The 24,846-nt window shown below is 52.8% G+C and overlaps 1 protein-coding gene across 5 annotated transcripts in view; it reads right to left on the reverse strand.

Annotated features, from left to right (window-relative positions):
* Positions 1–309: 309 nt before the first annotated feature.
* SCHIP1 (schwannomin interacting protein 1) overlaps positions 310–24,846 on the reverse strand; it is a 128,646-nt gene continuing 104,109 nt past the window's right edge. For 3 of the 5 annotated variants that reach the window (XM_065747865.1, XM_065747866.1, XM_065747867.1), the window contains 7 exons: positions 24,305–24,823; positions 4,978–5,096; positions 3,529–3,646; positions 2,720–2,917; positions 2,323–2,446; positions 1,518–1,611; positions 310–954 (listed from right to left, as the gene is read on the reverse strand). In XM_065747865.1, coding sequence (XP_065603937.1) covers positions 903–954; positions 1,518–1,611; positions 2,323–2,446; positions 2,720–2,917; positions 3,529–3,646; positions 4,978–5,096; positions 24,305–24,823 — 1,224 coding nt within the window. In that variant the 3' untranslated portion in view covers positions 310–902. Of the gene's footprint in view, positions 955–1,517; positions 1,612–2,322; positions 2,447–2,719; positions 2,918–3,528; positions 3,647–4,977; positions 5,097–8,720; positions 8,872–13,272; positions 13,340–24,304; positions 24,824–24,846 lie in introns of those variants that run through there. The other 2 variants (XM_065747869.1, XM_065747868.1) reach the window with 2 other exon arrangements.

A 24,846-nucleotide genomic window follows, 5' to 3' on the forward strand; every position in this document is an offset into this window, starting at 1 on the left:
GTCATTTAAAGGTGTAGTGTGGATAATAAAATATAGACACACCTACTGTGTGTGCCTGAGCCTAACAACAGTCACGATATTAGGGCCTGCTGAATGCTAGTATGGAAGAATAGCTGAAGTCCACGTCATACACACATGATGAACTCACAGATAAATAACTCTACAACAATCCTGTCTTCTCTGCACAACTGCATGTGCTTGGCTCTTTTGGGTGCTGATGAATGAGGAATTAATTGCACACTCAGTTGTCTGAGTACATCACCGGTGCATCCCCGAGTCAACCACTGGGCAACAAAAGGACGTATCATATGAAACAAGTTTTTAAATGTTTATTTTACATCTTTATACATAAAACTTTCCAGGTAACTCTTTGAACCCAACTGAACGTTAATAGCACATCTAAAAATGAACGTCAGGTAGTCAACATTCACAAAATGTTGAAAACTGATTCAAATGTACATATTACCAAAGGTTACGACGTCACTACGAGGCAGGCATGTCTTTTGGACTTGTATAGCACCGTCAAGTACAGTCTCTTTTATTTAAAACTACAGTGGAGAATAAAAAAGTAGTCAATGGTAAAATACCGTTCAACGTAAAATCTCTAAGCAAACAAAAATAAAGTTAAACCGCCCTCTCTCCTCAGCCATGTTTTATAATGTTATAAGTACTGTACATTTTCTGTAATAATATTATTAAAATGCCTGATATCGAGTGGCACGAGTTAAAAAAAAATAAAATAAAATAAATTAAGAAGCAGAGGCCAATCACCAGACATAAAGCTTCGGACACGACCAAGGACTAACACTGATTTGCTGCGCGCCACCGAGGACATCAGCACGTGTACAGACACAGAAGCGAGGGACAGGCGAGCTCCATCTCTGCTCCCAACGTCTCTTGGGTTACTTTGCTGGCATCTTCTCTGCCATGTGCTTCTGCTGGCTCTCGGCGTGTCTGGGAAGGAGAAGCCTGGTTAAGTATTGGCAAAAGCATGCGGATGGAGGCGTGGTTGTGATGGTCAGGGTGCTGAGCAAGCCCTGGGGACGGGAAGGAAATGTGGCCATGGGAAGGAAGCGTGGCCACAGGAAGGAAGGAAGGAAGGAAGCTTCAGCCTTGGGGGCTGCCTGCTCTCCTGCAGGGAAGGCAAAAGAAGGCACCTGTGAAGGCAGGTGTCCCCACGCATGGACAATACCAGGATGTGGCACTGCAACCAGCTTGCTGCACAATGCTGCTCACCACGGTGCTGTTCCTTTCACTCTGGAAGCCCACAACCCCTCAAGGATCCTGCTCTTGTGGGACTGAGGTTGCCCACACCCCAATCCCACCAACCTCCCAGTGCTACCTGCATCTCACCATGGTGGTGACAGTCCCCATTGCCTCCTGCTGCCAATGTGGTTAAGCCATAGGGCTGCTGCACGGACACAGCCATGGCAGCACCCGTTTTCCTGCTGGCTTTGTGGCTTCCAAAGGCTGACAGTGGGGGCAAATGCCCCGTGCCACCCCTACTCCCCCCTCACCTGGTCAGGTCCTCGATGTCCACCAGCATCGCATCCTGTTCTGTGTGCAGCTCGTCCCGGATGAGCAGCAGCTGCACCAGCTCCTCGTTCAAGCCTGGGGCCGGGGAGAGAGGAGGAGAGTTCACGCTGAGCAGGGGGAGGTTTGAAAGGAGAGGAATTTTGCAGTGCTTCAGCCACAGGGATGAGCAGCTCCACATCCCTAGCAGGAGCTGCCAGGAGGGATGGTAATTAACGAACACAAGCAGTTACAGAGCAGCCCAATGAAAGTGTTGGGGCTATTTTTTGTCCTACAGCCACCTGAGACATTTCCTTTAAGATTAATCATTGATAAGGGAAGGTGGAGGTGCTGGAGGAGAACCCTGGATCCTTCAGAGAGAGCAAAGACAGCCAAGGGAGAGAACACAAGGAAACGCAAACCATGTTAACGTGCTGCAAGACAGAACATAGGTACTCAAAGATGTCCACTGGACTGCAGGGTTTCTCTACTTTTGGACAGTACTGCTGATGCCACAGCACTGCATCACTCCAGAATGCAGCCATAAAGCTGCACAAAGACACAAAACCAGCAGCACTCCTGGATTTGAGTTAGCAGCGATGTGTTAGGGGCCGGAGCAATGCTATCTTATGGAGCCCTTGAGTGCTTGATGGACAAAAGGGAAGCAAAAAGCCAGAGCAGCCAGATCTAGCAAACAACCACCTCCAGCAGCTCTTGTACAGCTCCATTACTGTACATTTATCAACATTTTTATGTGTATCCTCAATTAGACAGTGCTTACCAAAGATCAATTAAACAAAGACCACTTACTTTCTATCTGTGAGTGGAGATCATTGACTATCACCTGTAGCTGCCCGATAGTCATGTCTCTTAGATCGGCAGGTTTTAAACTCCTCTTCATCAAGCATTCGCTTATGTGAGGCATATGTGGCAGCTGGAAATAAATTTTTCAACTGTTGTAATTTTTTTTCTCTCTGAACTACTCGCATTTCTGCACAGCACCAGCTGGCCCCCTCTGCAAACAGCCATTTGTGGCTACAGTGAGACCACCAAAGCATGTGGCTAGTGCTCAACCCAGGCCTCCAGCCTCGGCTGGGAGGTCAGCAGCACATCTCCAGCCTCAACACAGCACCAAGCTCCACGCTTCCCCCCCTCCTTTCCTGCTCCTGTAATGCCTGGGGCAGAGGGATGAAGGGCCCACACTCACCAGATCCGCCACCGGAGATTTCTTCCTGTTCTGCTTCTCCACCTCCACCTGCATTTTGGCCATGGGCTTTGCCATAGCCAAGGCCATTTTGGCTTCAGCTTGGAGTTTCTTTTGCCTGGTGAGAAAATCCATGTCATCGAGGGACTCGGACTCCTCCTCGGTCGTGTCTCTGTCGGAGTAGGAAGAGCTCTGCTTGCTCTAGGGAAGCAGACACGCACCGTTACAGCCCGGCACCGCCGCCGCGGGGACAGAGCAAAGGAGCTGGCCTGCAGCTTCACACCCTCTGCATGCTCACAGAGGGGTTCATTTCTACAGGCAAGGTGAAGAGTACAGGGCTGAGTGGCCTTTCTGTTGTTGTTGCTTTTTAAAATCAAACTGATTTCTTGATTGGGTCTTCTTCAAGAGCCTTAACAGCCACTCGAGCACTTTAGATGGAAAGAGGAGCTGAAGAAATCAATAGGGGCCTAATGGACAAGCTGGTTAAGCTGGAGGAAAGCCCACCTCTGCGTTGTATCCATGAAGGAACAGAGGAGTGGAGAACTGATGGGAGCCAATGCTGCTCCATACCCACTAATGCCTCTAGAGTCAGAGCACAGAGAAGGGAAGGGCATGAGAAGGGGCACTGTCCCTTGAGAGCATCCCCTCTCTGCAGCAGGTCTGCCCTGAGACAGCAATCTGATAGCTGCCCGTCAGCATTTGCATTTCTTTTATTGACAAATGAAGGTGCTGCTCTGGGGTTTAGTGCCCCAGCAGTTCTCATTATGGCCTGTGTGTTCCACTGCCTCTACGAGATGATGCCCCAGACCTACCATGGGTGATAAAGGCGTGTCCAGGCTGGTTTCTGTCTTGCTGTCATCGGCATCGCTGTCCTTGTCACTGCCGCTGTCGTTCACAAAACATATCTGCAGGTTCATCCCGCTCTGGAGTCTGTGGGGAGGAGGAGAGGTGACGATGGGGACGAGGATGGAGGTTGGACTGTGCCCAGTGGTGGATCTGTGATGCACAAATCTCTGCTCAGCCCCATTGGCCCCAAAGCCTGGGCCGGAGGTGACCATTCCCACATACGATGCCACTGCCCCACTGCTGCCATCACTGCGAAGTGACAGCTCGGGCTGAAAACTCATCGACTCCACAACGTCAGTGCCTCTACCACCACCTACTGATGGAGGGCAGAAATACCGACATACTGCAGAGCTTCGTCATCACGGGTGTGAAACGCCGTGTGCTGACCAGAAGGATGTGCTGAGGAGTGTGCCAGCCCTTCCCAGCTTTTGCTCCACCACCCGCTGTCCCCATCAGCTCCCAGCGTTCAATGGGGAAAAGCAGCGGCACAGCCCTGAGCACTGCACTCAGCCTTTGCTCTCCCACTGCCTCCTCCAGGCCCTGTGTGATGTGCAAGGAAACGCTGACTCAATACTCAGTATCCTCTGCTGCAACATGAGGATGCAACAGCACAAGGCTGCACCCTGTGCTTGCTCTCAGGGGACAAGGACTTGGAGCACTTGGAGCAGTGGGAACCATCAGCTTCTCCTGGATGTGCTGAGCCACACAGTTCACCAGTGCTCTGCCTGGGCTATAAGTACAAACAAAATGCTGCAGCATACAGGTACATCTGGTGTTTTCTGGTGGTACAGCTGCCCAGCCCTGCTGCAGGATGTTAATTAGACGTGCTCTATAATTATGAGACAGCGGTTACTGCTCAAGCTGTAACCACACAGAGCACAACTTTCCTTTTCAGACGTGCTGTGGTTCAGCTGTATTTTAGAGTCACACCTCCATGCTGCCCGAGCAGGATTCCCCCTGGTTTTATGCCTCTCTCAGGTCTTTTCCTCCCCACCCCACATCTGCCCGCAGCACAGGAGGCACTCAAGCTCCCCAGGTGCTGTGGACTGAGTGCAACCAGCTGAGCTCAACTGGTGAGCGGCATGAAACATGCTTCCAACTTGCAGCCACCTCTTCAATCACCAAAGGAAGATGCTCTTTCACAAACCAATGGTTTTGTTTTTTAGCCAGCTTTCACAGGATCACAGAATGGTTCGAGGGATGGGGCACCCACCCCTTGGGCAGGCTGTTCCCAAGGGACTTGGGTTCACTGGGCCAATGAGGTTCGCCCACTGCTCGAGCCTCATCATTCACCACACTGACCCAGCAATGAGACCAAGCCCTGTCCTGCTCTGGATGTGTGCATTTCAGCAGGAATTCAGACACACAACTCCTTGGCCAACCCCAGCCCCCACTCACCCCTCAGCCCCACGTACCGGGAGGACAGGCTGGGCTTGCCACTCTTGCTGCAGCCGGTGTAGAGCCCCGGGCCATCATCGAAGAAGCTGCCAAGAGCCAACTTCTGCCTGATGGACTCACGCTCATTCTTCTGAGCCTGCAGGGGAAGGAATGCAGGAGAGGTGCCATCAAATTACCACGGTTTTAACAGTGCATTTGTATAAAGGTGTGTTTTGAGCTATGGGATGGATGGAGATGGGTCGCTGACCCATGGCTGCACAGTCAGCATGCAACGAACGAGAATCACAGACCCGTACCCCAAATTAACAGCAGTACTGTTGGCAGTGGATTAAAGGAAGGCAAATTATGGACAGAACAAACCTTTGGAAGCCCTCAAACATTTCATTTAGAAGTAGCACCTAACAGCCGATCAGGAATGTACAGCAAAAGAAAATGTACCAGGTGAGCATGGGCTGCATCCACAGTGCTAACATCATCATTTCACCCAACTGAAATCACACACCTTTATCTGACAGAGGGAAGTGACATTATAATGAAATGTAAATTATTAACGTAAAATAGCTAATCATTTAATCTACCCCCAGTGCTGACAGCCTATATTACAGCATCGCACTGCCCATTATGCTGTCAATCTCTTCCCAAAATACGTACTTTATTTGTAACCTAACTCCTTTGCCACCACTACAAATAATTTAGAGCGTGGAAAAACAACGCCCCTAGCATCAGTGGGTATTGAATTTTCAAGTTGTTTCCTGTTTTCAGAAGTCACACCCAGACTGCTCGCTCCATTTTTTTTCTTTGTTATTTACTGACAACAGTCCTAGCCTGGTACAACACTCCTTCGGAGCCACTACTTTGAACAGCAGGCCAAAATCAGACGAAGCAGCAACACATAACCCAAGGAGAACAGAATTGTTGTGTTTCCTGTACTGCTCATTGCAGCCCTGGGCTCTGCTGCCACACTGGGCATGTGGTAGGTGGAAGAGATGGAAGTAACACCAATTAAATGGCCGCAGAGCACCTTGTCTTCTTCAGAAAAATCAGAGTCGTGGAACGGTTGGGTTGGAAGGGACCTCCAACATCACCCATTTCCAACCCCCCTGCCGTGGGCTGGGTGCCTCCCACCAGATGAGGCTGCCCACGGCCCTATCCAACTTGGCCTCGAACACTTCCAGGGATGGGCCCTTCTCTGCCAAGGGCCGACCTCCGAGCTCAGCTGCCTCCAAGCACCAGATGGGCACATCCCCACGGCACGATCATATATTAAATCAGGGACACTTCTCTTCCCACTCAGAGGACCCCTCCCATCCCACCTCTATGCCCAGACATTCCTGTCTCCCTCCAGAAGCCAGGGGCTGCAGGATGGGGCCGTCCACTCCCTTGGCACCAGCCCCACCTCCAACACGTGCTGAAAATCACTCCTCTTCACACTAGAACACATACAAACACAGACTGCCCCCACATGATTTCCCCTTACAGATGGAGCTCTCTCCAGACCCGTTATAATTTTGCTCCACGTCCCACTGCGGCTGCAGCTGCTCCCAGTCTGACATCTGTACAATTAATCAATGTGCCATTAGTCTTCTCCACCAGGTCATTACCAGGGATACAAAATAATGCTATTCCCAGTCCCAAGCTCAGCATATCCCATCTTATAGAACAGACACGGCATAATGACTGTAAAGAAATGGAGAGTCCTATCTGTTATGATAAAATAGGGAACGGTTACTAAGAAATAGAATATACCTAAGGGAACTGGACTTGATGCTGTAGATAAATTACCCACCAGCTGTGTGATGTGTCCCAGGCTGGGTACTGAAAACTGGAAATTGAGGAGGAAAATTGTGTGTTTTTTTCTGATGCATCGAATAAAAGGTAAAGGTACCAGCAAGGAAAACGTAAAACCATGTTATATTTAAATGTGTGTTGTGACACTGCGTCCCCTGGCTCTGCCCCGGCATCAAGTGGGCAGCAAGCATCCTCAGAGAGTCAAAAAAACTCCAAAATAATTAACCACCCCACCTATTGGGTTGATTAACAGGGAAAAGATCCTGTAAGAAGCTGAAAAGAATAATACATATATACATATATATGAAAAGTTGTGAATTGATGAAGGTTCACACACGTGTTAGAAAGGGGGAGCACTCTGGGACTCCTGTTTGGAGGACACAAGTTTGGGGTCCCCATGTCATGCTGTGCGGGCCCTCTCTTGGCTGTCTCAATTCTACGGTCGGGGCTGCTGAACCCATTGGCATTGCCTGACCCACTTTATCTCCTACTGACCTATTTTTTCATGTATTTCCTTCTGCATATGAGTGAGCACAGCATCATTCAACACTTGGTCTGTACAGGCACTTACACCATATGCAAGGCACACTGCTTTACCACAAGAAGCCCATCCTTGCCCTTTACCCCAAATCTACCCCACTGATATCTTTGCCCCCACCCCTTGTCGGGCTGTCCCTGCAGGGATGGGAACCACGAGAGTTCTGCTGATGTCTGAGACATGAGAAAAGCCCATGCTGTGTTACTGATGTCACTTGAGAATGAAGAACTGGGCTGCTCCACTCACCCACTCCGCCAGGAGGACTGATGGAGCACGCAGGACGTGGTACTGGCAGCCTCTGTGCACTACAGCCTTCGCCCAAAAGAGCAAATAAAAGTGCACATCAAATATTTATTTGCAACTGAGGTGCTGCAGCCATTTCCCAGGCTCTGTGTTGCACTTTGGAACCATCCACCATTAACAGCCCTCCATTAACAGCGGACGACAATGACATCTCTGGAGCTGTACTGATAATAGCAAGGGGTGAGCAGCCAGCATGGCCGGTCCATGTGCTGCCTGCAGTGCTTGGGAGGGAACAGCACAACAAACACAGGACCATCAGGGTTGGGAAAGACCTCTGAGATCCCCAACCCAACCCCAGCTCACCCCGCTGTGCCACTGCCCTCAGTGCCACATCCCCACGGCTCTGAACACCCCCAGGGATGGTGACCCCACTACTCCCTGGGCAGCTGTGCCTGACTTCTTGTACACAGAATAAATGATTCCTAATATTCATCTGGTGCAAGTTAAGGCCATTACATCTTGCCCTAGGATTGCAGGTTAATAAATGCCTGCAGGGCAGTGCTATTCCCATCCTACTGAGGGGTTAAAGCCGATGGGGGACATCAGGGGACATCACCCCACTGCCCTGGAGCTGCCTGGTCCCCGCAGCCACTCCACACAGGCTATTTTTGTCAGGGACTGTCATTTCCAGCCACGGACAATCACTATATTTAAAGTCCCAGACCCGTACGCTGCGCCCTTTTTTATCTCTGTACAGTACAAAGGCTGTGATTGGATCCACCAGCAGAAATTATAATTACACAACGCTTGTTTTTATAGGGATGGACTTGCTAGGAAAAATAAACAACACAAAGTGTTCATATACTCTCAAGCCACGTGGCACGGCACCCTACAAATGCCAGCTCTGCTGGACTGAGGTGCTCGGGAACACCCCTGGGGGAAAAGCTGTGACGAGGGCACGCAGAGGGGGCAGTTCATCACACCAGGGAGAGGGCATCTGTGATGACAGGCAGCACAGGGGCACGTGCATCCCACTGCCCCACGCCCGTGCCCAGCACGCAGCGTACAGCCCCACGCACGGAGCCCTGTGTAGGTGACCCCCCCTCTGCAGCCCCACGCACAGTGAACGCCGCCTGGCATCGCCCGTCCACGCCTTGTGCACCAACAAAAAGGCCCCTTTTTGTCTCCTACCTTTTTATAATTCCCCTCCACATCCCGCGCGGATGCCTGCCCGATGATGTCACCCATTCCATCACCGGCCCCGCTCATGGCCCCGCTCCCTGGGAGCTCTCCACGGGCACATCTCCGCTCGCCGTGGCCGTGGCACCGGGGACTGCTGCTCGCTGCGGGCCTTGCCCTAATAAAGTCAAAGCCGCGGGCAGGCGGCGGAGCGGGACCGGGAGAGGAAAGCAGAGGGTTTCCTCCAGCCACTGGCAGCGCCGGGTAAAAATAGCCCCAAGTGCTGCACAAGGGCAGGAAAAATCCCGGTGTCTGATGTCAGAGCCGCAACCTCTGACAGCGAAGTGACTGCAGAGCGAAGTGGTTGCACAGCGAAGCTCGCCTCCGATATCAGCTTCCCCAGCGAGCTGCCTCTGGGCACAAAGAGTCCTTTTGGGGGCAAAATAAAGTTCCTGGGAAGTCACCAACAGAACCCAAGTGGCATCTGATGCTCAGCCCGGATCCCAGGGGCTCGCAGGGCCCCACCCTGGGGGGCACAGCCCTATATCCCTTGGTCTCCCCAAGCCAGGAGTTCAGGGCTCATGCAGGGGATCCTGCAGTTTGCTGGCTCCCATACGTTAAGCATCATGGCATCACCCCACCCCGAAGTTGCAGGGGAAATAACAACGACAATAGTACGGGGGACCGCTTAATCCCGCTGCTTTCCCAGGACGCACAGCTCTCCGCGTGCCTCATTCTTTCTGGTTCCCTTCCACCGCTGACTCACTGTGTCACTTCCCAGCGCTGCTAAAATTAGCTTGCCCTGCTGACAATGGGGACCCTGATGTTGGTGGTGATAACACCGCTTGTTCTCAGCCCAGCTTTGTTCACAACACAGTGCAGGCTGCAGCATCGCTGCTGCACGCGCACCGTCCCTTTGCTTCTTCAAGGAAACGTTCAGACATCACAGAATCGTGAGGGTTGGGAAAGACCCCTACCATGCCCAAGTCCAACTGTCAGCCCATCACCCCCTGTGCTCAGGATCTCTCCCAGCACACAGCAGGGGTTGCTAAGGGGCCCCGGGTCCTGCCCTGCAGATGGGAGGTGGAACGGGAGGGGGTGGGAGAGACCTTCTCCAGGTCAGAGAATCACAGAGCCATTCAGGTTGGAAAAGAGCTCTGAGATCCCCAACCCCACCATGCCCACGTCCCTCAGTGCCACATCCCCACATTTCTGGAGCAGCTCCAGGGACGGTGACCCTGCTGCTCCCTGGGCAGCTGTGCCAACAGCTTTTGGAGAACAAACGTTTCCCAGTATCCAACCTGACTCTCCCCTGGAGCAACGGGAGGTCCCATCACCAGGAACCTACGATGGTAATCCATGTCACAACCAAGTTCTGCTAAAAGGAAGCAGGCAGTGCGGCATCTCTCCCCGGCTGTGTTCCCTCTCCCTGCCACAACAGCAGTGCCATAAATCTGAGGAATAAACCCCGCAGAGTGGAGGAAGGGCTTCGTGGCCGCAGTTTGATACCATTTCATTGCCCCTGGCACCACCTCATTGCTCACTGCAGCCTCTGTGCCCCTGGCCCTGCCATGCAGGTCAGGCCAGGATGCCCCATGCAGGAGGAACCCGCAAATGCGGTCCCACCCTATCCCCAGAGACAACCCCCATTCTGGAGCATCTCTGTGCAAAGCTGTGGGCACCATCAGCCATGGGTTCCTCCTGGGGAAGGATGCAGACGTCAGATTGCATCAGCTGCGAGCCGGCTCCATGGTTACAGCACTGCTGAGTGCAAGGGGAGTGCTGTGAGAGGCAGCCGGAGCCACCTGAGGCTGCTCTGCTTTTTATAGAGCCTAAGGAGAACTTAATGCGGGTGTACGTGGGGCTGCACCGCCCCAGTGCAGGGCTGGGGGCTGCTGGGAGGGGAAGAAATCCTGCAGGTCTGCTTGGGCAAGGTGAGGGAATGGGCTGCTTCATGTTGGACAAGCAAGGAGCTAAATTAAACCATGCCATGCATACATAATGCTGGCTTGAGTCGATGCAAAGCCTCTGAAATGATGCTGGTGCTTACTCCATCGGGAGAGGGAACTGCCACCAGCCCCTTCTGCTCAGCATCAGCTTCCAAACGCTGCAGTCATCGAGTTACTGGGGAGAAAACCTAAATCCCCATCAACCAAAATCACTGCAGATTGCAGGACGACGCTGACGCTGCCCTCACACCTGGGCTTCAGCACATCCCATGCTTCCCGTGGGTATTTTATAGAGGGATCAGACTAAATGAGAAGGCCCCAGCCTGCTTCCCAGAATGCAGCCTTTGTTCTGTGCCACAGCTTTTGCCCGGGGAGCAGCGGTCAGCGTGCTGCGGCCGCACTGGTGTTGTACAGCCCATGTGGGGCTTCTTCTCAAAGGCCCATTGTGTGAAATCCAAGCAGACCAGGGGTCTGTGTGCCCCAATCACAACCCTGTGCATCACAGCAGGCGTGGGGCAGAGCGGCTGAGGGCTGCACAGAGGGAAAGGACCTGGGCTGGTGGTCAGCAATGTGGCCAGGTGGGAAGAAGCCAAGAGGTCTTGTCAAATGGTAGAGGGGAAAAAAAAAAACCAAAAAACGGAGCCTGGAACAAAATATCTGGCACAGGAAAATAAATCAGCATAAAACAGGAAAGGAAATACTAAGAGGAAGCTGCTTTTTGTTTACACTTGGGTTATTTGTAGCCTTCGGGCTGCATGTCCTCATTTAGTTACTCAGAGGTTTCCAAAGGGCACTCTCCTATCAGATAATAGAAATTCCCCACTGGCGGAGGCAGACCCCAGGTAGGGCTGGCAGTGCCAGGCCCCAGAAGCATGCAGGCAGTCTCAGGACAGAGCTCAGAGCCTCCTGAGCACAGGACAGCAAAGGGAGGACTGCGGGGCAGGAGGTTCCCAGGCCACCACCCTCTGCTGTGCTGAGGTCAGAGCTTTCCTGCTGAACTTCCCTAAGGCACACACGTCCACAGCCTCTCTCCTGGCACTGGCTCGCTCCTCTGTTTGATCTGCAGCTCTCCTAAACCCACAGGAGCTGCAGAGAGTGGTGTAGGCAGGGATATGAGGAGCAGGGGCAGGCACAGCCGCCCAACCCCAGCTCTGCTGGCTCCCAGTTGGAGCCACAACCCAGGCTCATCAGTCAGCTGGGGGATTCATGTTTGGCCTTAGGGCTAATGGGATGGAGGGGGTTGGGGTTTTGCTGCAGCAGAAGGTTGTGAGGCAGACTGCACTGAGCGCCTGTTTCCTCGGGATCTGCATTCCTTCTGCCTATTTCCGCCCTAATATTTACTGTTCCGGAGGAGGGAGACCAGCTCATAAACAAGCAGGTCAATGGAAGCAGATCAAACGCAGCGGCAGCGCTGCAGAGCAATGAAACCAGACCACCAGCACACGGGGATGCTGCCGGGCCAACACCAGGCACCGTGTGCCCACAGCCCCCAAGAACCACAGCATCTCACCAAACGTGCCGGGAAAACATCCACCGCACAGAAACAATGGTCCCATTTATAACGACAGGAGAGCAACAGGCTCAGAGCTGCTGGAAAACCAGCCTCCCTCCAACAGAGGCTGAAAAAAAAACCCAGCTTTTTTCTTTATTTTGTTTTTGCAACGGAACTAAAGAGGGAAATTGACTTCCAGAAGCACCTGCTGCAAGGAAAGCGCTGAAGGATGCGCTGAGAAACAAACCGAGTTACCCCTGCACGCAGATGCACACACCGATAGCTTTTCCTTCCACAGCATATTCAGCCATAAGAGATACTGAGTCTAAAGACAACACCAAGCCTGAATTCGGAGGACTGCTGTGTCTGAACGCAGCCCAGCACAGCACAGCCCCTCTCCCCAGGCCCAGCACCACACGTACGCACTGCTCAGTGCCGCAGCGCGGGGGACGTGCAGATGGAACAACACAGCCCCAAAACACTGCACCCACAGCACCACCGACCCTCTCGGCACGAAGGCACGAGAATAGTGGAAGTCAGCAACTCATACGCACTGGCAAAGAGCTCCAAGCCCACCAAGCTCAGTTGCCAACCCGATGCCACCACGGCTGCAAGTGCTGCACCTGCAGCGGGGCTCCCAGCCGCCCCACGAGGCGATGCTCGCAGCTCGGGATGGGTGCTGCCCCCGACGGCGTGGGGATGGGGTCGGGGCTCGGAGGGGTCTCGCTCCCCAGCGCAGCCCCGTTCCTCAACGCGTTTAGAAAGCGTTCTGTTTCGAAAGTGCGGGGTCGGCAGATCGCACGCACTCACCCGGAGCAGCTTCATCTGCAGCGGGGCTGCGGGCGCGTTGCGGGGCGGGCAGGCGGCGGGACCGGAGCATCCCCGCACCGCACCGCACCGCTCAGCCCCACCGCGGCTCTCACTGCGGCTGCGAGCATCACATGGCGAGCACAAAGCACGGCCCGACCGCGGCTCCTCCACAAAGGCTGCCGGAGAGCGCTCCCCGCGGCTCCGTTTCCCCGCATCTCCCGCAAATCTTTATGAAAAAGACCAACCCAACAACAAACCGAAACAACCCACCGCGATAAGCCCGCGTCCCCGGCCCGGCCCCGCAGTCCCTCACCCGGTAGGCGCAGTTTTCCTGCAGGACCATCTCCGAGCATCCCGCGGCCGCTAAGATGGACGCTGCCGCCCGGCCCCGCCTGCTCCGCCGGGCGCGGGGGGAGGGGGGGGTTGCGGGGCCCAACCGGAGCAGCCCGTGGCACCCAACGCCAGCCCGGCTCACCCGAAGCTGAACTGCCTCAAGGCCTGCAGGATTCAGACAAATACCCAATGAGTGCCCTTAGCCCTGGGGATGCTCAGGGCCAGGTTGGATGGGGCTTTGGGCAACGTCAGCTGGTCCTTTCCAGCTCAACCAATCCATAGTTCTGTCATCTTTATACCCCTTAAAACCCAACTATTCCATGTCTCTGTGATTTTTAGGGCCCCTTCCAGCCCAACCAATCCATGACCCTATGACTCTTAAAGCCCCCTTCCAACCATGTCTCTGTGATTTTTGGGGCCCCTCCCAACCCAACCAATCCATGACCCTATGACTCTTAAAGCCCCCTTCCAACCCAACCATTCCATGGCTCTATGATTGCTCTGCAGAGGTTTTCTGCAGGAAAATGGCTTGTTGCCCTTTGCAGATGGCTTCAATGCCACTACGAGATTGGCAAACATCCCCCAACAGAGGCACATGGGTGACCTGAACCCCCACTCTGCTTTCTATTGTAAAACTCTCAATAGGAAAAACTGCAGAGAATGGAGGAACAAGTCAGGAATTCTCTGCCTTCACAGCCTGTGGGTGCTGGGTCCTCACTGAGCTCTCATTATCTCTGTTTGGATTTACTCCTCACCCTCTTGAGGGCTCACAGCTGCCCCCACAGCCTCACCTGCAAGAATCTGGGGCAGTGCCAGCTGTGAGAACACAGCAGCTCCCACACTGCAGCTCTGCCTGCTGCTGGGCACGGCTCAGCCCTGAAATGGCCACAACCCCCCCCAGGGCAACGCTGCCCAGCGATGAGCTCACAGCTCGAGGATCCTAAACGCAACACGGCTTTATTCTGCAGTACCAGCTATCGCCTGCTCCTCCTCACAGCCAGCTGTGAGTTTCCAAAATGTAAATGACTGCAGAGACGCGGCACTTGCTCCCAGATTGGATTCCTGCACCAGATGTGCCTGCAGAAATAATCGCCCTTTGTGGGAAAACAGCTCTGCCGGCTCCTCCTCCGTGCTGGAGTGCACACAGCGGGAGTTAACAGCAATCTGCAGCGTCAACCAGGAGTGGAAATGTAGGTAGCAGGAAAAGAGCTATGGGAACTCATGGGACAAGGTCCAAAAATGAAGGATAAATACACCAAATGACCCAAACACGGCTTCCTCCTGCATCTGCTGGGTGTCCCGTTCACCGAGGCGGGGCTTCCCAAACGTCAGCATTTAAACGTTTACTTTCAGCACTGCGTACACCTTAGAAAAGTACCTACAGCAAGTGAGCTCAATCTCATCTTCAACAGCAGGCAGGGGGAACGTCACAAGGGGAACCTGCAGCCCTGAGCCCTCTCTCCCACTGCCCCTCCGGATGCTCTGCTTTCCTCTGAGAAGGGAAAAGCGGCTTTATGAGGCACACAGCACATCCTGCAGTTCATCATCAGGGCGTCACCAGGCGTTACAGAATCATTAAGGTTGGAAAAGACCTCTGAGAAAAGGACAATCACCCGGAGGCCCCAGCACTGGGGGGAAAAGACATCACGTCTGAGTCCACGCACATCCCCAGCTCTTCCACAGCCATCCCCATGCAGGGAAACATCCTCAGACATAACCACAGGACGTGGTGGGGGCACATCCCCACCTCCACGGGAAGGAAGTGAGCCATGCGGGTGAGCTGTGGGCAGGAAGCCGTGGCTGGCCCCATCCCAGTGCACTGCTCACTTCCCACGGCCGCACGCAGTTATCAGCACACGCACCCCGTGCTGTGCACTGACCTCTGCCCTGTAACGCAGGGACACGGAGCTGCTCCCACCCACCCACCCAGGAATTACATGGAGCATCACGGGATTTCATCTTTATTTGCTGGTGATTTACTGGGAGTTATGGGTTTAGCTCTTCCTTAAGCCAAGCTAAAGCTTCCCGGGGTTTAAATCTAGCAAGAAAGAAAAAAAAAAGAAAAAAAAAGATTATATTTTAATCGGTTAATACTAGAAATCTCCTTGGAAAGGGGAACATTTGTTTGGATTACATTCATGTCTAATGCTCCGGACTATTACTTCTTTTTTCTCTCTCGAGGGAGGGCGATGCTGAGCAGCCTTCCACCCCTTAGGATGTGCCACTCCTCCCCGGGAGCACATCGTCCCCAGGTGGTGGAACATGCACTGTGCCCGTACCTCTGCCACGCATGGAAACAGAGGAATAAAGCTCCTCCTCCTCCTCGTAGAAGGCCAGACACGGCTTTATTAGAGAAATACAGGGCAAAACCCACCATTCTCCACTGAATTTTTTTTATCTTCGAATTCATTTCTATTATTTTTGAATTCAAATGTGAGCAGAGAATTAAAGATCACTAGGAAAGGCACTCCAAGCACGCATCTCCACCCCCTCGCTGTCCATTCTCAGCAGGAAGGGATTCAGGCAGAACAGGACATGGTCATTTTGCAACACATCCCATAGACAGCTCCCACACAACCCAGGGCACAGCTTCCCAGGAGGTGGTGGAGTCACCACCCCTGGAGGTGCTCAAGAAATGTTCAGATGTACTGAGGGAGGTGGTTCAGGGGGAAATACTGGTGCCAGATGGATGGTTGGACTGGGCAATTTGGGAGGTCTTCTCCAACCCCGGTGATTCTATGATTCCCATTCCATCCTGAAAAGCACCAGTGATTTCACCCCATTACGGTGCTGCCAGTGCCCTGGAATGCTGTGTGGTGATTGCAGCACTCATGCTTTTCAGTGGTCCAAAAGACCAATCTCCGGACATCCCACCTGCACCAGCTTGCAGATACAGCTGCACGGCCCTAATTTCCAACAGTGACATTCATCAGCTGGCTCACACGTGCTTAATAGAGGATATACGAACGGCCTGATGATTAGTAGGTACAATCTCCCACCAGTATTTGCTGCTCATGAATGAAGAGCCAATTCTCCATTCTAATGAGCACGGTGAGAGAGCAACTGAAGAGCTGTTGCTGCCTGCCTGCGACTGCATTTATGTTCTTAAGGATAAGCTGCTCCTTTGGAAATGCAACAGTCGTGTTATTATGCAAAATGCCAGGGAGCACACGAGCCCTCCAACAGAACAGCATAAAACTGCAAGATTTTGTACTAACAGAAATGAATTAGCACATTACAACCCACCTTGTTCCACAGCACTACTTCTGTCCCGTTTGGGAGAAGATTTGTAGTGAACTCCATCAGCCACATGTAATATTCAAGGCTTTCTGTACAGACCCGATGCCCACAGCACGGTGGGGTTTTGGGGACCGTTTGCCATAATCACAGGTGCTCACTCCCAGCACCTCCTTTCTGCATCCTGTCACCCAGCACAAGCACCAAGTCCAAGCCACACAACATCACCAGCCAGCAGATGGGCTGCACCAGCATCCTCTGTAATAAATCACCCAAATTTGATGAATTACCAGTAAGTTACAGAAGCTCATTGACCAGGAATGATAGTTCTTCCCTTTCAAGTCCTCCAGGGCACCTTTTGCAGCCACAGAGTCCTCCAGGCTAACACTGGGAACAGCACAGAGGGGATGCACAGCACCACGCTGAAGGCCCCAAGGTGGACACGGACACAGCACTGCTGGCTGGCAACCACAGCCTCTCCATTTCCAACAGAATGGGGCTAACTCAGTTCTTCTCTGTGGTGGGGGGTGGCAAAATAAAGGGTTTTCCTAATCTCCAGGTGGACAGCTAGAAGTAGAGAAGAAGAGAGAACTGGGAGACATTGTCAGCTCCCACACTCAAAGTTTTCACAGAATTGTTAAGAGTTGGAAGGGACTAATAAGGTCATCACATAATCATCAGAGAGGCCCATTTTCTGCACTAAGACGTGAATTTAAACAGCACACAGGGAGAGAATCAAAGTGTTTTCAAAAACATAACGTGAAAAGAGGCAAAATGTGGTGTAAGAAGAAGAAAGGGAAGGGGAAGAGTGAGACAGATTTCTCCAGCAATCATAAAGAGCCATGCAGCCTTCAGCTTCCCCAGATGGGCAGAGGGGCTGTATGGGAATGTCCGTGAGCAGAAACCCCATACCCTGTGCTCTGAGTCTGTGTGCTTCCAACGGAGATTGTGGAATTCCAGCCTGGCCAAGCAAGAGCACAGACACAACCTGTGCTTATATATGGGCAATTAATTTACCTTTAGCACAGTGCTCAATGCTACCAGTCATCAAGGAGTCCCCTGAGTCCTAGGAGAGAGAGGGCAGCATGCGAGGATGGTGCTGGCATCGCTCTGGGGTTGTTTTGGGGGTAACATAGAAAGGTTTGAGTTGGAAGGGAAGCTTAAAGGCCATCAGTCCCACTCCCTTTAATGAACAGGGACACCATAGCCCCATCACGTGCTCAGAGACCCTGAAATGGGGTTACTCTGGCACCAGTCAGCTGGAGCCACCTGCCCCATTCCCAGCAGGCAGCAGCTGGGAGGCTCAGGCAGGGGAAATCTCTATATGACATCTCATTTAATTGCCAAATGTGTGAAAAAAGACCCGACGAGGAACTTGCAGGCTGAAGAATTGCACAGACCACGCTCCCACTTCACCCAAAATTCCAAGCTTCTCTGTCAAACACAACCAAACCCAACACAAACACGCCGAGACCCAGGGCAGCTGGGGACCTGGCAGCTGTGAGGTTCGGTGCCCGTAACAGAGCCTAGCAGAAATCCATGCTATGCCTCCAGGTTGGTGCAGTGGGGCTGCAGAGCACAGTGAGGCTCTCACCACAGCGAGGGCAGGCACGCTGAGCACAGGGATGGAAAATGCTAAAAATACCAGTAATAGCAAGGGTGGGTCCCGGCCGAGCGTTGTTAGTCACACAGCATGGGAGCTGCAGCCAGTGTGAGGCAGCTCCATATAAGAGCAAAGGAGCGATGCTCGCCTCGTAAATCAGATTTGTCACTCTCCTTTTGGCTGTGGGCTTTGCCTTGCAGTGAGCCCAGCTCTGGGAGCCCTCTCTGCTTTTAGCAGTTCCACAGTGGGGCACAGCTCGGCTTCCTCCCACAGCACTAAGTGCAGTCACAGCTATTTGCTCCCAGGTTAAGAGCACAGAACTGCTGCTTGTGCTCTGGGTGGACACCTGGCTATCCAGGAGCTCCCTGAGCAGAAAACAAAGCCCAAGTGGCGTTCATTCCTCCAGCCCCCAAACTTCTGCAAACCAACACATACTTTTCCAAGGCTTTAGGAACACTGCAGCAGCACAGCTATTGATATGCTCTTATCAACCCCATCCCTGTGCACCATGGGAGGGCAGGGGCTGACCTGGAGTTTGGGCAACTGTGGGCTCAATCCCAGCTCTGTTTGGTACAAAACCCACATGGAAGAGTAATTAGCAAGCACACATTGAGCAGTATATCACAGAAGCACGAGGGTTGGGAGAGACCTCTAGGATCTTCAACTCCATGCCAATCCATGCCCACATCCCTCAGTGCCACATCCCCACAGATCTGAACGCTGCAGGGCTGGTGACTCCTCCACTCTGCACAGCCTGTGCCAACACATCACTGCTCTTTCAGAGAACAAACATCTCCTAACACCCAACCTGACCTCGGTGCAAAGCAGCGACAGCACCAGGGCTTGTGCATCTCTATCAATTGCAATTAATTCTGCATGCATTCATCTGAGCTGCCCCATTTCCTTGCCAAAAAAAAAAAAAAAGAAAAAAAGAAAAAGAGATGAGCATTTGAGACCATTTTTTTCTTGTCTCAAGAACATTCTTCTTTTCTCTGCTTTGCTGCAGTGCAACATAAATCATTGTGTTAGAGCTGTCTGCCCAGGGCAAGGCTGGAGCCAGTGATGAGCACAGAGCCTTCACCTAACACAGAACCCTATTTCATGAGGTGCAGGTGAAAACCAGGCACGGGGGGCTTGGTGTCCTGCCATGTCCTTGCCACACTGCTCCAGAACTCACTCAGCCCTTCAACAAAACAACCCTCAGCAGCTCCCTGTGTTCCCTGTATGGGAAAAAAAACAACACCCAAACCCTCACCAGAACTGTCCTCCTCTGGAATAAAAGAAAAACAAGGCTCCTTCCTATCTAGCTAGAAGCTGGCTTTGTGATTTCTAGCTGGAGGAACACAGGACAAAGCAATAGAAGGAAGGAGAGGCTCACCAGCTCGTGTCAGTCCTTGTTGAGATATGCCCCAGATATGAGGCACTAATGCCAACACACAGAGAGCTCAGCAAGGAGCATCAGTCACAGAATACTTGTTTTTAAACTACTGAGATCAGTTTATTATCAAACTCCTATTGGGAAGGAAAACAAAACATGATGGCCATGCACAACCCAGGCACAGAATTCTGCTATTTCCCCAAGTCCCTCTTTAATAAATTCAACACGGGAGTTGCATTAAATAAAAAATTTAGATTAAATTTTTAATAACTCACTAAAAGCACTTCAATCCTCTGTGGACCATAGATACCACCAGTTTTTGTGTTCATAAAGAATTAAGCACTTCCATACAGCTCTCTTTCATTTTTTTCCCAGCATTGCCACCTACCAACCAAGAGCAGTAAATCTCATCCCCACCTTTCCTCTTCTCCCTTCTCCTTCCCTTTCCTCTTTCCCTTCCTCTTTTCTTCTCCTTTTTCCTTCCTTTTTTTCTTTCCACCCCCATCCCCACCCCATTGTCATTAATTCTTCCAGCCCATACGAACACTTGGCTTTCATGCTAACAAAACATGGACAGGTAGAAAGAAATGGCTTCAGTGCAGTTTTCTCATTTAAAGGTGATCCATAGATCACTGAGCAGGAAACCAAAATTGGTGGTATAAATAAGATCTACTGCTGCTGTGATGCAAATGACTCCATAGGCGCGATGGGGAAAGACAAAGTGGGTGAAAGTGAAACAAGTACTTGAAAAAGCTGGAAACCCTCATAGACAACAGCTATTATGGAGCACTCCTGTCTCAGGGAACAACTCAGCTCAGGCAGTGCCATTAACATTTTACTCCCAGAAGTGGGATGGATTTGGGATGGAGGTCAGAACTTTGTTTATCTGAGCCAGCATCTCGGCTCCAAACGTGGTGCTGCTTTACTTTGGCTATCTCCAAGGACACTTCTCATGCAAAGAGACAGTTAACAGCCCAAACGTACCATGCCCCATCACTGAGAAATCACAGCCACTGCTCACAGCAAGGGCAATTCCGTGGCCAAGTGGAGGTGTTCATTCAAATAGCTGCCAAACAGAAGTTTCTTAGTGCAGGAAAGGAATGCCTTTGTTTCCACAGGGGGACTCGCACACGACCTGCACACTCTGCTGTTCAGAAGGCTCACGTGATGCTCTTACCCAAAATCCTGGAGAACAGTTCATTTTGCTCACTGGCACGTGCAAACCATGGCACAGCACAGGGAAACTCCTCATGCTAGAGTAAATCTCAACATCCGTTGCAGGACTAATTGGAAAACTCTGCCTCACTTAGCATACACAGTATGCAAGGATAAGATGCCAGAGTGCATAACTAGCACCCAACCAAGTGTTCCTGCTGCTCCTTCAACCCCAGACATCAGTGCTGTGTGAGGGGAGGAGCAGGGGTTGTACAGCAAAAAAAAAAACACCAACAAAAGAGCCACTTACCACGCGACCAGGCAGCTTGCTGGGGTCCATAACAGAGTGCTTCCCATCGCATCAATGCTCAGATAAAGGAGAATTGTTCACTGAAAAGGCATCTGCACACTCTCACCCCACGTATTGAGCACTTCCTTTAATGCAGCACTGATGGAAGTAGTTTGTAGAGTTCTTACTTCAGATTATTAATTGTTGTCCTCTTTCCTGTCCAGTTTCAGCACCAGCAAACATACATCTCCCCAGTCTGTATAATTACCAGTGCTCTTCCAGAACGAAGCCCGTCAGCACACTTACAGCTGTTTTCTCAGCTGACTGACAGGGCACGCTTTGGCAGAACCACTAACACCCTGCCAACCTCATCTGACCTTTGAGCTGGGTGGAAAGCGGCCGAAGTACGCTGCAGTCACCGTGTTGGGCTGTGTCACCAGGTGTGTCACAGACTCTGCATTAGGAAGGTCAGCCCTGTTCAACCCAATGAATGGATTTCCTAAAGACGCAGGGATGGGGCACCCACAGCTCTGGGCAGCAGTGTCAGGGCCTCACTGCCCTCTGTGCAAAGAACTTCTTCCTAACATCCAACCTAAACCTCCCATCTTTTAGTTTAAAGCCATTCTCCCTTGTCCTGTCACTATGAGACCATGTAAAAGTTGCTCTCTCTCTCTGTTTATCATCTCCCTCTAGGTACTGGAAGCCTTCTCTTCTCCAGGCTGAACAAGCCCTGCTCCTTCAGCTTTTCCTCCTCGGAGAGGTGCTCCAGCTGATAAATAAGAAAGTGCAGGCACCCTGCTGTCGGGTGCATGAGGAGGTCTGGCAGGGCTTCTACATCACAGGAATGACAGAAATGCAATCCCCCTCAAGCCACAAGTTTGATTTTAAAAATGAGCGTGTCAGAAGTGAAGGCTCAGACAACTCCTGTCTGGGGAGCCACCTGTTGGGACAAGGAGCCCAGTGCTTTAAAGAAGGCACAATCAAACATCTATGACTTATTTTAAGTGAGAACAACCTTGCTGTCCATCTCACCAAGCAAACATTTGCTCTCAAAACGCTGGAGGCAGAACACACTGGCAGGCAGGAGCTCTGCACTGCACTCCCACTGAGCTCAGCCAGCACACACACACTGGGCCAGACCCAGCCAGGACAGCCACTAAATCATTTCAAGATTTAATCCTGGACCACAATCCATATTTTGAATCCACCTCTCTGGGCATGCAGCCACGGTGAACCACAGACTGGAGCAGAGCAGAGCCCTGTGCCCATCTCCCCTCAATCAAGACAGCTTTGAGAGCCAAATGATTCAGAAGGAAACAAATCTAACTTCCTAACACAACTATGCTCAGCACAACACAGGAGCCCACATGCCAGAGGCAAGGCACAAGCCTGGGCAGGCCGTGCTGATGCACAATGTGTCGTGTCCTGCCAAAGGGACCAAAGACTGAGGGGAAAGCTGCTATCACCGCTGCCTGCAGCGAGCCTGCTCCGCACAGCACAGTCCATCCAGCAGTGCCATCCATCTTCTGACTGTCACAGGCTCTGAAGTCCATTCTGGTGGCAAGCTGGCTGACCAAGCCCTTTCCTTGCCCTCTGAGTGTTTTTTTAATCGACTATGGAATTTGCAGATGTTATTCTTTGGAAAATACACGCTATCGATTGCAACCGCCATCCTCAGAGATGTAATGGAAAGAGGATTAAAACCATCAATGCTGATTTTGATTTTATTAGAACCATTAGTGAAACGGTGAGCAGCAATTCCTGCTTCCGAAGCACCCGTAAATCGCAGCACAGCACTCCTGCTGTGCTCCCAGTACTGCAGTGGGATGGGAGCTGGGCAGGGGGACAGCGGTGTGTGCTGATGATGGGATCGCTCCCGAGGCATTGCAATGAGCTTTCAAACTATGGGCAGAAATGGGATTGCTCCTCCAGGAGATGGGTGGATGTTTCAAGACTTATTCTCCAAAATGCCAAAGAGCCTCAGGAAGAAGCCAGGACGGGCAGAGGCACGGCACAGCCACCACCCACACCAGCACCAGGGCATGGCGTGGTGGCTCAGGTCACAGCCAGCTCCCAGAGCACAACGAGACCAACTCACAACTGCCCACAGCAGAAAGAATTCCCTATTTCTCCAACTCCACACTGGATTCCTGCTCACATACATCAGTCATAGAAACACTCCCATTCAAAACAACAGCTGCTCTGCACTGTGCCCCTGCTAACGAGATCATCTTACATTACACCAACCAAGGCCTCACACTGAAATCTCTTTTCTCAAACGTAGTTGGAGAAAAACAGCCCCTCTCCCCCCATGCCTGGTTTCACTTCACCATTTTCACATTCCCAAACATTTGTCTTCCCAGCGGGGCAAGATGACACTGTTACAAATAGAGAGATGCTGAACCTCGGGAAAACATCATGGCAAGGAACGGTCTGGGTTGGAAGGGACTTCAAAGATCACCTATTCCCAACCCCTGCCGTGGGCTGCTGCCAACCACTACATCAGACACTGGATCACATTGCCCTGAAACCCCACAGTTCTGCCCTCCAGACCACGCATCCCTCCCGACCCAGGAGCCCCCAGTCTCTGTGCAGACTGAGCAAGTCACACCTGGGCAGGGTTCCTCAGGTGAGCCCTCCCCTCGCTAAGCACACAACCGGAGGCAACGAGTTTCCAGCAGCGCTGCTGCTTCCTGCAGCTCGGGGCAGCAGGAGTTCATCAGATAGCACTGCAGAGGTATGCCTCCAAGCCACAAAAACGAGCTTGCTTTCTTTTTAAAGCCGACTTTCTGCACAAACAGCAGCAATTAGAGACGTTACCTGTCCGCAGGCACTGAGGTTCCCGGGCTCAGGCCCTGGGCACGGTGCTGTCACACTCTGAGCTTATTCATCGTGCCCGGGACCCGCCCACATTTTTCAGCAATTAGTTGTAATTCGAGGATTTAGGGGAAAATCCCCCACCTCCCCGAGCCGGATGACTTCACAGGATGTCAGGGGTAGGAATGCCTTAAAGAAAAGAAACGCGAAGCTGCGGGGCGAGGCGCATCGCGGGGCTCCCGTTCAGGAGGTTCGCACGGAGCTCTCGGCCGCTCTCGCGGCTCGAAGTCACGCACGAAATTCTACCAGACTTCGTCTGCGGATGACGCGACCGTGGAAACAATTCGCGGCGTTTCCCCTCGTTGAAATCACGCTTGCGGGTTTGCGGCTCAGCCGTGCCGCCAAGCATCACCCCCGGCACCGCCTCCCCCACCCCCCCCCCGCAAACACACACACACACACACAACGCGCGACCCCACGGATGCTCCGCGAAGTTGCGCTCTCTCCCACCCCCACGCCCGGCCCCCACTCACCGAGGCGGGGCTGGCCCGCTGCCCACGCTCCTTCTCCCGGCACTGCAGCCCCGCCAGGTGCCTCTCCAGGGCCGCCCAGTCCATGGCGGGCGGCTGCGGTTCCCGGGGGGGCTGCGCCGTTCCCCCGCCCCTCCGCACCCTCCGCCCGCCCGGCCCCGCCGCTCCTCCGCCGCTCCGCCGCTGCTGCTGCTTCGGGGGCAGCGGGCGGTGGTGCGGCCGCGGGCGGAGAGCGGCGGAGCGCTGCGGGGAGCGGCGGAGGGGGGGAGCGGAGCGGAGGGCATCGGCGGAGCCCGGGCTGCGGGGAGGCAGGTAGGCGGCTTCGTCGTCTTCGTCGTCGTCGTCGTCCTCCTCCTCTTCTTCCTCCTCCGAATCGTCGCCCAGAGCCTCCAGGTCGAAGCTGCCGGGGGACGGCGAGGACTTGCAGTCGGAGCACGGAGTCACTTTGCTGGAGTTGGACTCCGAGCTGGAGCGGCTGCTGCCGGCGTCGCTGCCTAAATCCATGCCATCCTCACGGGAATCCTGGCCGGGGGAGGAGGCGGAGG

This window comes from Cyrtonyx montezumae, unplaced genomic scaffold, assembly GCF_038088225.1.
Source record: "Cyrtonyx montezumae isolate F1298 unplaced genomic scaffold, pur_monq_1.0 scaffold_5, whole genome shotgun sequence".
Taxonomy (NCBI): domain Eukaryota; kingdom Metazoa; phylum Chordata; class Aves; order Galliformes; family Odontophoridae; genus Cyrtonyx; species Cyrtonyx montezumae.